Source organism: Micrasema longulum, unplaced genomic scaffold (genome assembly GCF_059751315.1).
Source record: "Micrasema longulum isolate JH-2025_06_02 unplaced genomic scaffold, ASM5975131v1 h1tg001714l, whole genome shotgun sequence".
Classification (NCBI taxonomy): domain Eukaryota; kingdom Metazoa; phylum Arthropoda; class Insecta; order Trichoptera; family Brachycentridae; genus Micrasema; species Micrasema longulum.
The window spans coordinates 195,798-208,842 of record NW_028278892.1 but is presented as its reverse complement, the minus strand read 5'-3'; the positions used below and the strand labels follow the sequence as shown (position 1 = coordinate 208,842).

Genomic DNA, 13,045 nt, shown 5'->3' with positions numbered 1-13,045 from the left:
TGACGAGTTTATAATATAGTTCCTGCAGCTAGTGTCATGGACTCGCATATCAAAAGTCCTAGGTTCGAACCCCGCACTACCACAATCATTTGATTTTACGTAAAACAACTTCATGTAAAAGCTCTGTTATTATACTATACTATTTTACATTATTCTCTACCTTCCATAACTAATTACACAAATACAAGAGTTACTAGATACTCCACCCGATGCTGCAAAAACAATTAAAAATTTATACAACTTTGGGTCAAAGAGGATTGGCCTACTACTCGGTTAAAGTGTACAAAATACTTCCATTGTCCATGAGGACAATTAATAAGTACTCACAATATAAAATTGATATTAAGAAATTGATAGTGGAGGTGGGTAGTGGATCAAGCCAAATAGGTAAAAAATTGTTTTCTGATTTTGAAATTTTGTCTCCAATTAGTAATGTTTAAAAGTGCTATAAAAAATGAAGTAAATAGAAGTAAAATGGATTGTCTCATTCGCCCAAACCAATATTGAATCAACCGCTCCACAAGTGTATAGCTTATGTTAGGTTTTTGTTATTTTCATTGTGTGTTTTGGAATATAAATAATATAGATGTACATATACGAGTATAACTTGTTTTTAAAACTGCGAATATTTGGTTAATTATCTCTGTTTATTAAGTTAGTCTTCTTTGTTTATTCTCTAATGTAAAAACATTTCAAAAAAGTATATTGTTAAGTGTCCTCGGCAAGGGTAACCCAAGTGAGGACACATTATTTTTATTATTAATTATAGTTTGTAAGAGAAAAATATGAATAAATAAATAAATATGCATTTGTTGTTTTTTATGTTTATTTTAGTTTATATTGCTTATTAGGTTTACGATGATAATTTGGTTAGTTAGATTAATTACATTTCTTATTATCTTAACTATTTAAACAACTAACTTAAGGCAATTATACTTGTGGTTAAATGTTTCTCTCTGCACGGGACACCCCAGTGAGGGAAACATTATTCTGAATAAAAAAAAATATTCAAAGTTGTAAAAGTATAAATAAATAAATAAATAATAGTGAGTTATTTAGAGTAACTCACTATTATTTATTAATTTGATGAAAATGTAAAATTTACATGAAAATGTCTTCGATTTTTTTATTTTATTTATTTCCACAATAAACATGATTAATAGTATGATACAATATTCACATATATACTTATTCTAATATAATTTAACACTATTGTACACTTGGGGAGTATTTCACCATCTCCTCGAAAATCCTGATTAGCTTATATGTCCTGCTAAATCGCATTTGAGTTTAAAATTCGATTTCGCAATCTCTGATTATCGTGAATCTCATTTAAATCGTCGCTAAAGTTAACTAGAGGTATGTCCTCTATTTAACGCATATTTAAAAATGGCGTCGCCCGCGTTATCGTTGACAGATATCCTCAAATTTTTAAAGCGTTGAAAACCGTTCGAACCACGGACCTTTGGTCCGTGAGTCCGAGACACTAGCCACGGGACCACAACCCGATATATAATGCATATTTTTTTACAGTAAGGCCTTCCAGGCTTCTTGCCAGGCGAATGTCTTGATAAAATAGTCAAAAGATTGATTTAGCATTATTTAAATGATGAAATTGGTTGGTTGCAAATGTCCTTTAAATCGTGTAATCGTGTACTTTTGAAATACCCCTCACTGTCCTAATTTATAATATTAAAACTATTATTTTATATGTACACTAGTATTAACTTATGTATGGATAAATCATTAGAACGCAATTGCTTATTTTTACTTAAATAAACACGTGTGAAAGTATCGTGTGTGTTTGATAATATAATGTGAAATATCTTAATTCGTTTAACGAACGGCTTAGGCATTCAATTGAATTCCGGCATTTAATGAACAGCCTAGCCGCTCAATTGAGTGGCTGATTTAACTATTTGGCGGCGACATCTTCTTCTTTTTATTATTTAGCCTTCTGTCCTCCACTGCTGGATATAAGTCTCTTCCATATCCTTCCATTTCTTTCGGTCGGTTGCTGTTTGCAGCCAATTTTTACTCTTCACAGCGGCTATGTCGTTGGACCATTTTTTTTAGGTCTTCCAACGCCTCTCCTTTTCTCCCAAGGTCTCCATCTTAAAATTTGAGGGGTCCATCTTGTGGGGTCTAGTCTCGAAACATGTCCTGGGCATTGCTACTTTAGTCCTGTTACGCGATCCATGATATCCACTATTCTGGTTCCGTTACTAATTTCCTAATTTCTTATTCGGTCTCTTACGCGTCTTTACTACGTATTTAACTAGGTTTTTAAATATGTTTTAATACGTCTTTTACTAAATTATTTACAATGTTTTTTAACTATGTATTTTACTATGTTTTTTAATATGTTTTTATCATGTCTACAACCTTTATTTTTTTTATGTATTGATTACTGTTAGTATATTTTTTTTATTGTATTAAAACGGAGTAAATAACCCTAGATGGACAGTCAAAGCAACTCTGTATAAATGTACAATTTGATTGATTGATTTGGTGTTTATTTTGTAAAACTCCATATTTAAACTTATAATATAAGAAATCAAACACTGATTTGAGTCTACTGAACACTTTATTTTATTTTTACAAATATAAAAACAAAAATTTCGTGACAATTGTTTCGCCTTGTTAGGGCTATTTTAAACGAATGTGAAAATTAGATGGATTGAATGTCTTTATATAGTTATATAATTCAAGGTACTTAAGTAAAAAAATATATATAATTTTAAGAACTTTAGCATGTACATTAATCATAATTGAGGGAAAAACCAATGGTTAAGGGCAAGGCTAAGAGTTTAATAGGTAATGGGGAAATTAGGTATTTATATTTGAATTTTCTTAACAAGATATTCAGAACACATAAGAAAATTCAAATATAAATACGTTAACCCCCATTAACTATTAAACACTTAGCCTTGTCTTTAACTATTGGTTTTTCCCACAATTATGATTAATGTACATGCATGTACATGTTTTTTTTTATTTGTTACTTAAGTACCTTGAATTATATAACTATATAAGGACATTCAATCCATCTAATATTCACATTCGTTTGAAAATACCCTAACAGGGCGAAACAATTGTCACGAAATTTTTGTTTTTATATTTGTAAAAATAAAATAAAGTGTTCAGTAGGCTCAAATCAGTGTTTGATTTCTTATATTGTAAGTATAATTGTATGTAAATGATATGATAAAAAGTAAACAAATAAATTATGAATTCGATTTCAGTCTGGCTAAAAAAAAAATTTTTTTCAAAGTTTTATCCTATTCTGATATTTATTCATGCTCTTCATTCATAATTCATTAAATCATTAAATCAAATGCAATTTTCCATTCTTACTTTCCTTCAATCATCCTTTACCACTCCTTATCAATTTCCTTCTTTTCCTTTCCACTACCTCCTTGTTTTGTCCATATTTATCTTATTTTAATATATAGTATATTTATTATTTTTATAGTTTAAACTGTAAGCCGTCGTCCGCTTTATTACAGTATTATTTAGTGAATACATATAATTGGATGGCAGGCCCTACTATGTATACAATTTGTACAGTTTTTTTTTTTTTTTTAATATTAATTTGACCTGTACATCTGTTTGTATTTGAAATAAATAAAATAAAAAAGTATTTTTGTTACATCAGAATATAATATAATAAATCAACGCTTTGAGCCCTATGATTCGGACCTGTTTAAACGGATACGAACTTTACCAAAGGCGATAACGTATTGAATCGGCTCACATTATTCATTAAAACATGGCTAATAAATTGATACACATCAAATGTAACAAGATATAACTAGGTATCGGAAAAATCATTTATTTTTTTAATTAATCCACCTATATAATATAAAACAATTTAATAAAAAATATCATTGATTGACATTCGAAGCGTGTGGCTGATAATAACATTGAGAACCCCAATGCACTCTGAAGAGGTGTCACGAATAGCGAATAGTGATTTGACCGAATACCGAGTGCTGAATATTCGGCCACGCTCTCGATCGAAGCGCCAAATATTCGGTGGCCGAATATTCAGAAAAACATCTGCGCATTTCGCGCCTGACAGGTTTCATTGCGGTGTGTAAGTACTGGGGTGACGGGGCGTATTTGTTTTATTTGAGAGTAGCTCATGTCGCGACACGCCTTATTTGTTCATTATTACATCGCTCTGTGTGAATAATAGTTGCTCATTAGTAATTAGTAAATATTTGTTCATTGTGCATAATGGCACTTAATAAAAAGTCGCATATTTGGGAATATTATGAGGTTTGTAGTGAAGATAATAAACTGGCTGCGCGTTTGCCGTGTAACAAGTTCTCGCGAAGTATTATTTATGAGGAAAAGCGCAATCGTTCGCTACCAACAAATTCTAAAAAAATGGTTTTCATTCATCACGACTTACCACAGATGGATTTTAAGTATTGAAGTAATTATTAATGTTAGTAAATATTTGTATTTAACCACTTACCTACTTTCTATATCCACCGGTTTCGAGACGTACCCGTCTCTTCGTCAGGACACTCACTACACCAACATGCAAATACTTAAATATACTTTTACTTTCACCGTAGTACACAAAGTATTTATGAAAAAAATACATATTTTATTTGTATGTTTTTATTGTCTGGTAAAACGAACGCACAATTAGGAAATGATACGATTTTGCCATTTTAAAACGAATGTTTTTTTTTAAATCACGCAATAATAAATAAATAAAAAATCATAAATTAGATAAAAACAATATTTTTTAAAGGTATTTCTGTTTTAAAATATCCTTAAAAGTTTTATCTAACTAAAATATAATTACTTTTAGACCGGCAGATTACGCACATCTCATCTCCAATTGATAAATACTCATAACTTTTTCGATAATGTGAGTATTTATCAATTTTACTTGAAGACAATGGAAGTAGATAGTAGATTTTAATAGAGAGGTAAACCAACCCTTTTTAATTTTTCATTGATAAACCCTTCGGGTTACATACATTTAACAAAATATTTTTACTTTTATAATTCACATTCTACTGCTAATAATACCTTAACATAATATTTTAACATATTTTGTAAAGGTTGTCTGAGTCTTGAGTTAAGTTTTGTTTGGTAGTTTATTGTATAATTTCAGTCCATGGTTTATTAGTTTCGATTGTCCTTTTCTCGTTTTAGAAGGTTGTTTATGATATTTTTCTGATATTCTCGTATTCTGTTCATGTTTACTATGGTTATTTTAAAGTTTTAATTCTTCGTCTACAATTACATCAGTGGCTAATTTATGAGTAAATTTTAAGGATTCTAGTTTGAAGATTTCAGTTACATTCAATTGTTTGGTTTGTTTAATTGAATTTGGGATAAAGCCAACATACTGTACGCCTTCCTTTTGAGAAGATAAAATAATAGAAAATTTGAGGACCGTTTTCACAAAATTAAATTTCTACAAAAAAAACAAATGCGTTTTTTTATTGAAATGGGTTCTTCCGTTTAAGCTTTATCGATTGGTGAACAAAACGATATATATGCGAAGTTGTAGCGGTTCAAATATCGTGAATTTTTACAAAACGAAATAACTACACTACATAGAGTTTTCACAAAGCAAAATATCTGCATATTTTTTTGGGGTGTTAAGTTTTTTAAAATCGAAAATAATCAAAAACAAAACATGATTTCGGCCAAGAAAAAAAAAGTATATTAATAATAATAAAATAATATTTTTTAAATTATATTTTTTCATCACTTTATTTGTGCTATTATTTATGTAAAAAATATATAAGAGGTGTATATTTACATAGGTAAAATGTGTATATTTACATAGGTACTTAGATATGTCAGTAGACATATAATTTTACAAAAAATCAGTTTAAAATGATTTCTTGCAAAAGTAAACTTATTTAATTTCTAACATAAATCAATTTTACATACATTCCCATCACAAAAATATGTAGATATTTCGCTTTGTGAAAATTCTTGAATTAAGAACATTTTTATAAATAATTTTACTGATTTTACATTATTGATTTTTAGTACATGGGTAAGGATTTTATATATCTATAAAATGCTATTTTTATTTTATTTAAAATCGTAATAGTTTTATTTTTAACATTAAAAAACCTTCTTCTGAAAAATTAACATTTTGTAGATATTTCGCTTTGTTAAAACGGTCCACGATTAGCATAAGACTTTACTTTATACGTTTTAATATCACCATCGAGTTGTATGACTAAATTTGGTCATTTTTTTTTTGTATTTAATTAGAAAATATTACCTACAAGTTTATATGATGGTCGACACCTACGGGTTAAGATAATTTGACCGTATTTAGTCATATCTCAATGGTACAAATAATTACATTTAAACCAAGCCGATATGATTTTTACTCCACCTAGGCTCAATATGGATATTTATCTCGTGAATTATAAATAAATAAACAGCTTTTCAGAACGATCTGGCAATAAAACATAGTAATTAGGAGCAAAACTTAATTTCCACGATAGTTGTGTCATTTGAAGGTGATTGTAGGCTTTGGGCTGAATGCGAAAAAAATATTTTTTTACATTTTTAGAAAACGGAAAAATTCAAATAACAACACACATATAAATGAGGGTACTATTTGCAAACCCGGCGAAATCCATCTTTCTTTATTTAGAGCAAATCACAAAAAAACTGATACAGTTCTAAACTTCAATTTTTTATTATAATCAGTGAGTATTTTATACAACAATGTTTTGAGTATGTCCAAATACTTGTTGACTGGCTGGATTTTCTCCCTAGGGAGTTGTTCATATTTAAATTTATTGCAACAGAGAGGGAAAACATTTTTGAGAAGGGAATATGGGAGTCTAGGCATTTACAGGGCTTATGACCTGTCATTGGCTGGTTTAAGTGGCCATTTCCTCAAACATGGATGGATGTTCAAACATAGACAGAATGGTGTTAGTAACAGTGTGTAAAGTGGCCACTCAAACCGGCCAATGACAGGTCATAAGCCCTTTAAATTTCTTTCTCAAAAATATTCCTCATATTCCTTTATCTCATATTCCTTTCTCAAAAATGTTTTCCCTTTTTGTTGCAATAAATTTAAATATTTTATACGTAAGCAGTGATGACATAAGCATGATGTCAAGAAACAGTAGTGAAATAATACATTTAATTTTACTTTGCACTACTTAAGTAGAGGTTGCCATGTTTGCAACACACCCGATAATTTAAAAGTCAAGCTCTTACAGATAAAGCCGTATTTTTAACTGAAAATGTTTTAATTATTGTAAAAAAATGTATCCGGAATAAGTTTCAATTAATATCCCACTTTTTTTAGATTTTGTGTTTTGCCGGGTTTGCAAGTAGTACCCTCAAATGTACTGTTTGTATTCACAGGAGGTTTATTAAAAAGGATTTTTATTATTAGTTCGAGTAATATGCTTCTGTTAAACTAAAATATGAAGCGAAAATTAACGGAATCACTAGAAGTACCTATTAAGACTTTTTCTTGTTTTAATTAAACCTAACAATAATATACTGCAAAGAGTGTGTCCAAATGTTTGTTAGATCTCATAACTCCCTGGGGAGGAATTTCAGCCTGTCTACAAACATTTGGATACACTTTAAACATTGTTGATTAAACTAACTGCTAGAAGAAGAGGTAAAAAATTGGAAAATCGTTTTCAGGCGTTGCTTAATAGGTGAATTGGTTCAGTCGGATGAACCTCACCCACATGATAAAGGTTTCAGACTTTTATTTTTTATTATGAATAAAACATATAATACAAAAAGTACATTTTATACTAACTATTTACAAAGCAATTATTGAACCACACGTTAACTACTGTAGTAGCATTTTATTTTTATCAAACAAAGAAAACATAGATAAACTAACTGTATTACAAAATAAAGCCTTTAGAATCATTTTGAAAAAAAAAACAGATACACGAGAGTAAAGTCGATGATAAATGAAATGAAATTATTAACATATAAACAAAGAATATTTTACAATACAATGATATTTGTTCATAAAATTATAAACTCTAATAAAAAAACAGAATTTTAGAAAAAAATTGATCGGAACCAGCATGAACACGATCACAATACTAGAGAAAAGAACAAAATTAGACTTCCATTTAGGAAAAAGGCAAAGTCACAAAATTCAATTTTATTTAAAGCAATTAAAAAGTATTACGAAATGGAAAAAAATATTTATGAAGAAAAAAACATATTAAAATTTAAAATAATGGTCAAGACATATGCGATAAACAATTTATAAATTAAATATATTTGCAATGTTATTTTTAGAACACACATAACAATATGTATGATATGTGTGCCCTACTTTGAGATTTAAATAAATAAAAAAATAAATACTCCCAGGAATTATTAAAGAAACTCATTTCTCTTGTTCTTTCCTCTTTCCTCTTTTTTTCTTTTTTCCTATTGAGTAATAGTTTTGACTTATGGTAATTTATAAACAAATACGTTTATTTCTATTTTTATATATCTTTAGCTTTTAAATATTTCTTTTCTATTGAATATGTTCTGTAACTTGAATTATAAATTTGAAACTATTATTTTATTGGTTGGTTGGAAAAAAATGCCATTTGGCAATAAGCCCGCCAATGTACAAATAACATTATGCACAAAAAGTTAAATTAATAAATTTAAAAAAATTGGGAACGTACATAAAAAACATATTAGTGACAATACATGTTAAATACAATATTTGATAAAACTTAACGATAAAAGAAAAATTATAGACCTTTTAAATTTATTTAAAATTGTAAATTCAATATGGGATTGCCCTGAACTATTATCTCTTATCGAATTCAGGGTGCCTGGAAGAATGACTAGACAGGTGCCACCATTTTATAACAACAATTCACGGACAGTGTATACTTGTAATGCCGTATTAAATAGACTTCATGAACTCGGCAATAGTTATTCCCACGTATCTGATATATTTGGTGTAGGATATTGTTCATATAGAACAAACCTTTTGAACTTTTTCAAAGATGGTGAATGGTAATTATATTTATTTATTCATGCGTTTCATATCCAGTTTTTTGTTCACTTTGCCTAGCTGTGTGAAACAGTACTTATGATTTTCTTGTTGTTTTACTGTAGTATTTTTTTACTTAAACTTTCTACTGAATATGCTGTATAATTTTTAGGTTATTTTTTTAAATATAAATCTTGTGTAATTTTTGGTTTAATTTTTTTATTTTTTTAAAATCTTGTTTTTAAAATTCATGTTTTAAAAAAAAAAGAAATATAATAAGCCAAATATGTTATTATTATAAATAATTGTAAAAGGCAGATTTGCCGTTTATGTTAATAAAATAAAATAAAATACATAATATCATACATACGTAGTTAATACATCCGAAATAGTAAGAAAACATTATTGTATAAGAAACATAAAACACAGAACTTGACACCATCTATATAAATTACATTAACAATTATCACTATCAAAAAGATTTAAGTCATATTTTTTAATTGCGACACTTCTGGATTTTTTATTAGATTTTTCGTGTTTTAGCTCATAGGGCAGTTTATTATATACGGAATGGGCAGTATTTTCCAAAGACCTACTGCCGAATTTTGTTGAGCGAAACTTAGACATATGAAGATTCCCTGAGTAACGCGTATTGTAATTGTGAATTTAATTACCAAATGTTTATTTTATTTTTTTTACTTCACAAAAGCTGGAAGAGTCGGGGAAATGTGAATGATTAAACATAGGCAGAATGGTGAATGTTACAGTGTGTAAAGTGGCCACTTAAACCAGCCATTGACAGGTCATAAGCCCTGTAAATGCCTAGACTTCCATATTCCCTTCTTAAAAACGTTTTCCCTCTCTGTTGCAACAAAAATAATACACTGGAATGATTTATTTTCTTTAATATAGCATTGTATTAATTCAAGTAGGTAGGTGAGATAATTTTTCTACATCTTTTATTGTCATTTTTAATTACTGCGTGTACTTGAATTGGATTAAATTATGAAAAAAGTAATAAAACAAGTAAAACTACATTATAAAATATATTTATTACGTATTTCCTTTATCACAAACGTTTTTAAAATACATTTTACATGATATTTCATAAAAATGAGAAGACTTAACTTAATAGGACAATAAAAGAGCAAAACAAGAAAGCATTGATAAAAAAAGAAAAGGAAATGAAAAAAATGTAGAAAGAAGAAGAGGGAAATGAATTTTAAAATAATATATGCATGATGAGGAGAAAAATGTTAGGGATATGGTGAAAGATGAAGAATAGAACAATAGTTTTTAAACAATGAGCAGATCAAGAAATGAAAAGAAATAGCATAAGAATATCAAAAAGGCAATGGCAAGATCGAGAAGGAAAAGGTGAAAATAATTTAGCATTTTAGTTAAAGAAATGACAGAAAATAGAGTTGAAACAGAAATAAGACATTTTCAACAAGAAAGAAATTAAAACGAAGAGATATTATATGAATGAATATGAATGAATAATTTAAGAAACGTAATTAATTTAGACTAGAAAAAACAAAATATCAACACAATATATTCAAACAGAAATGAGATATTTTTAACAAGAAAGAAATTGAAAGAAAGGGATACAAAATAAGAATGAATAATTTAAGAAACGTAATTAATTTAGACTAGAAAAAGCAAAATATCAACACAAAATGCTTAGGTAAAAGATCATGCACTGAATTCAAAGAATGCAGCAAGCAAAGAACACAAAAAAGCGACAAAAGTACAAAAATTACATAGCACGCATAAATCCTAACTAAAATCTACAGTCTTTGATGGCACTATCCATTAAATTAGTATTTTAGATCAACCGATGAACTTGAGACCTGTCGGAACAGCCGGTACCGCGGGTACAATAGCATTGGCGTGTACAAGAGGACCTCTCTGCACAACGGCGTTGAATCCATTGATGGGGTCGGCCGTGTACACGACAGTTCTGACGACACCGTCAGGCTCTACCAGGCTGTAGGATCCCTTGACGACTCCCCCGTTCCTGGTCTCTTCTTGGCTCTTCCTGTCTCCGGTCAGAGAGTCGTGGACGTTGTAGGCGAATGCGTACTGGGGAAAGGGATCGTTCGGATATGCGATGGGAGCCGGGGCGATCACTTGGTGGGCCACGGGAACAAGGCCACACTCAACGGCGATAGCCAATGCTACTAAAATGGACGCTACCTAAAATTAAAAAACCTTGTTATAGACGCTCACAATTATTTCAACACATAAATTAATGTATAAATCCTTGCGAAGGACGCAATTTTAGACAGTTTAACAAAGCAAGTTTAAAGTATTCTAAAAATACTGGTTCTTTGTACAAATGTTTCACTACTCTCTGCGTCCGCAGTTTTAGTAAAAACATATTTTTGGCACACTAAATAAATCCTGTCGGCCTCGTGGTGTAATGGTCAGCGCGTTTGCTTACCATGCAAGAGGTCTCTGATTCGATTCCAGAGATGGTTGATATGAAATATTTATTTAAAAGGGTGTTTTCACAGTAGAATATTTCATAGTCCCTGGACTGGTACCTGAAGCGTAAGACTGATTACCTTTTCTTCATGTAACAAAAATTGATCGAGATATGCTTCAATTGGTGTACCAATCCAGTCCCCTATGCACCATTAGGTGCGGAAAGGGAATGATGATAATTTTGCACGCCTAGTTAAGAGAACATTAAGCGTTTATTTCAATTTAATTATGCTGTTGATAATTTTATATATTTTTTTAAAATGTGTTTTTTTTGGGAAGTAGTTTAAAGCATTTTTGCGTTTGTGTTCTGTTAACATGTGTTCTATTAAGAACTTTTGCGATCTTATGATTTACCCAAGTATTGAATTTTAAGGGGCCATTTTCGACAAGTTGTAAATAACTGACTATTGGAAAATGGGAATCAAGTTGGGGCAGAGTGAGATTCGAACCACGGACCTTTGAGCCGTGAGTCCGAGACACTAGCCACGGGACCACAACCGGATTCGATTTTTTGTATATTAAACTTAACAGCCAAGCTAAATAATGAATAATATGTTTAAAACTGCGCCTGATCACCAAACATAAAACATTTTCGTATAACGCCATCCACATAATGATATGAATAATTGGGTTTGAAGTTCAAAGGATAGAAATTAGATTTCTACAACACGTTTTTATTTTCTTTTTTCATCTGGACTACAATAGAAGCTGTTGGGAAAATAGTGTTAACAATAAATAGCGACTTACCTTGAAAGACATGTTGGGGTTGCTTGGAGTGATATGTTGACTGTGAAAGCACAGGTGATAGTGTGAAGTGTAACAGTCCGTTGCAATGCTTTTATAGTGAAATTACGATCGATTACAGCATCGCTACTATTCGCGAAGAAAGAAATGAGGCGTCGAAGAAGCGAGGACGAGCAGTGCATAATAATTGTCCTTAGAAATGTATCGCAGAAGGAATAACGAACCATCTGGATCGAGTGATAAAATAAGTCTTCACAAATCTGGTAAACGAAAGAAAATGACACCAGAAATAAGTGTATTCAGATGAAGATTTATACTTTAATTTTAATTGTATTATTTTACTCTATTTTCTTACTTTTTTTATTTTTATTTATTTACAATTTTAAAAAACCCGTTAGGGTCACATTAGAAATTTTATATTGTCTAGTCATTTTATGTCTCGTCTAGTCTAGTTAGTTCAGTCATCATGTGCTTTTTCAGATTGATTTTAAATTTGTCTCCAGTAAAAGTTTTCAAGTAGTTTATGTCAAATGGTGTGTTTTTTTGTACAGTTCAGTCGCAGAGGTCAGGTAGGGCAGGTTGTATGTTAGTTTAAGAATTTTATTTTGTTGTCTTTGTATTCTTGTTATGTATATCTTTAAAAAAAAATATTCTTTAAACTATTTTTATCTGGTTTTATTTATTTATTTTATCAAAATTAGCGACAAATCTGCATTTTACAAAAATTTATAATGCTAACTTATTTGGCTTAGTATTTTTTTTTTTTTTAAACATAAATTTTATTTAACCCAATATTTATTAAAAAAATTAAACCAA

At 29.7% G+C, this 13,045-nt stretch overlaps 2 protein-coding genes across 4 annotated transcripts in view; both read right to left on the bottom strand.

Moving 5' to 3' along the window:
- LOC148274246 (neurobeachin-like protein 1) overlaps positions 1 to 13,045 on the bottom strand; it is a 217,125-nt gene that overhangs the window by 50,875 nt on the left and 153,205 nt on the right. The window lies entirely within an intron of this gene.
- LOC148274251 (larval cuticle protein A2B-like) lies at positions 10,031 to 12,292 on the bottom strand. Its single transcript, XM_088237395.1, has 2 exons — positions 12,233 to 12,292; positions 10,031 to 11,194 (listed from the first exon to the last, which is right to left on the bottom strand). Exons 1-2 carry the CDS (start codon positions 12,242 to 12,244, stop codon positions 10,829 to 10,831), a joined length of 378 nt encoding a protein of 125 aa, XP_088093521.1. The 5' UTR covers positions 12,245 to 12,292; the 3' UTR covers positions 10,031 to 10,828.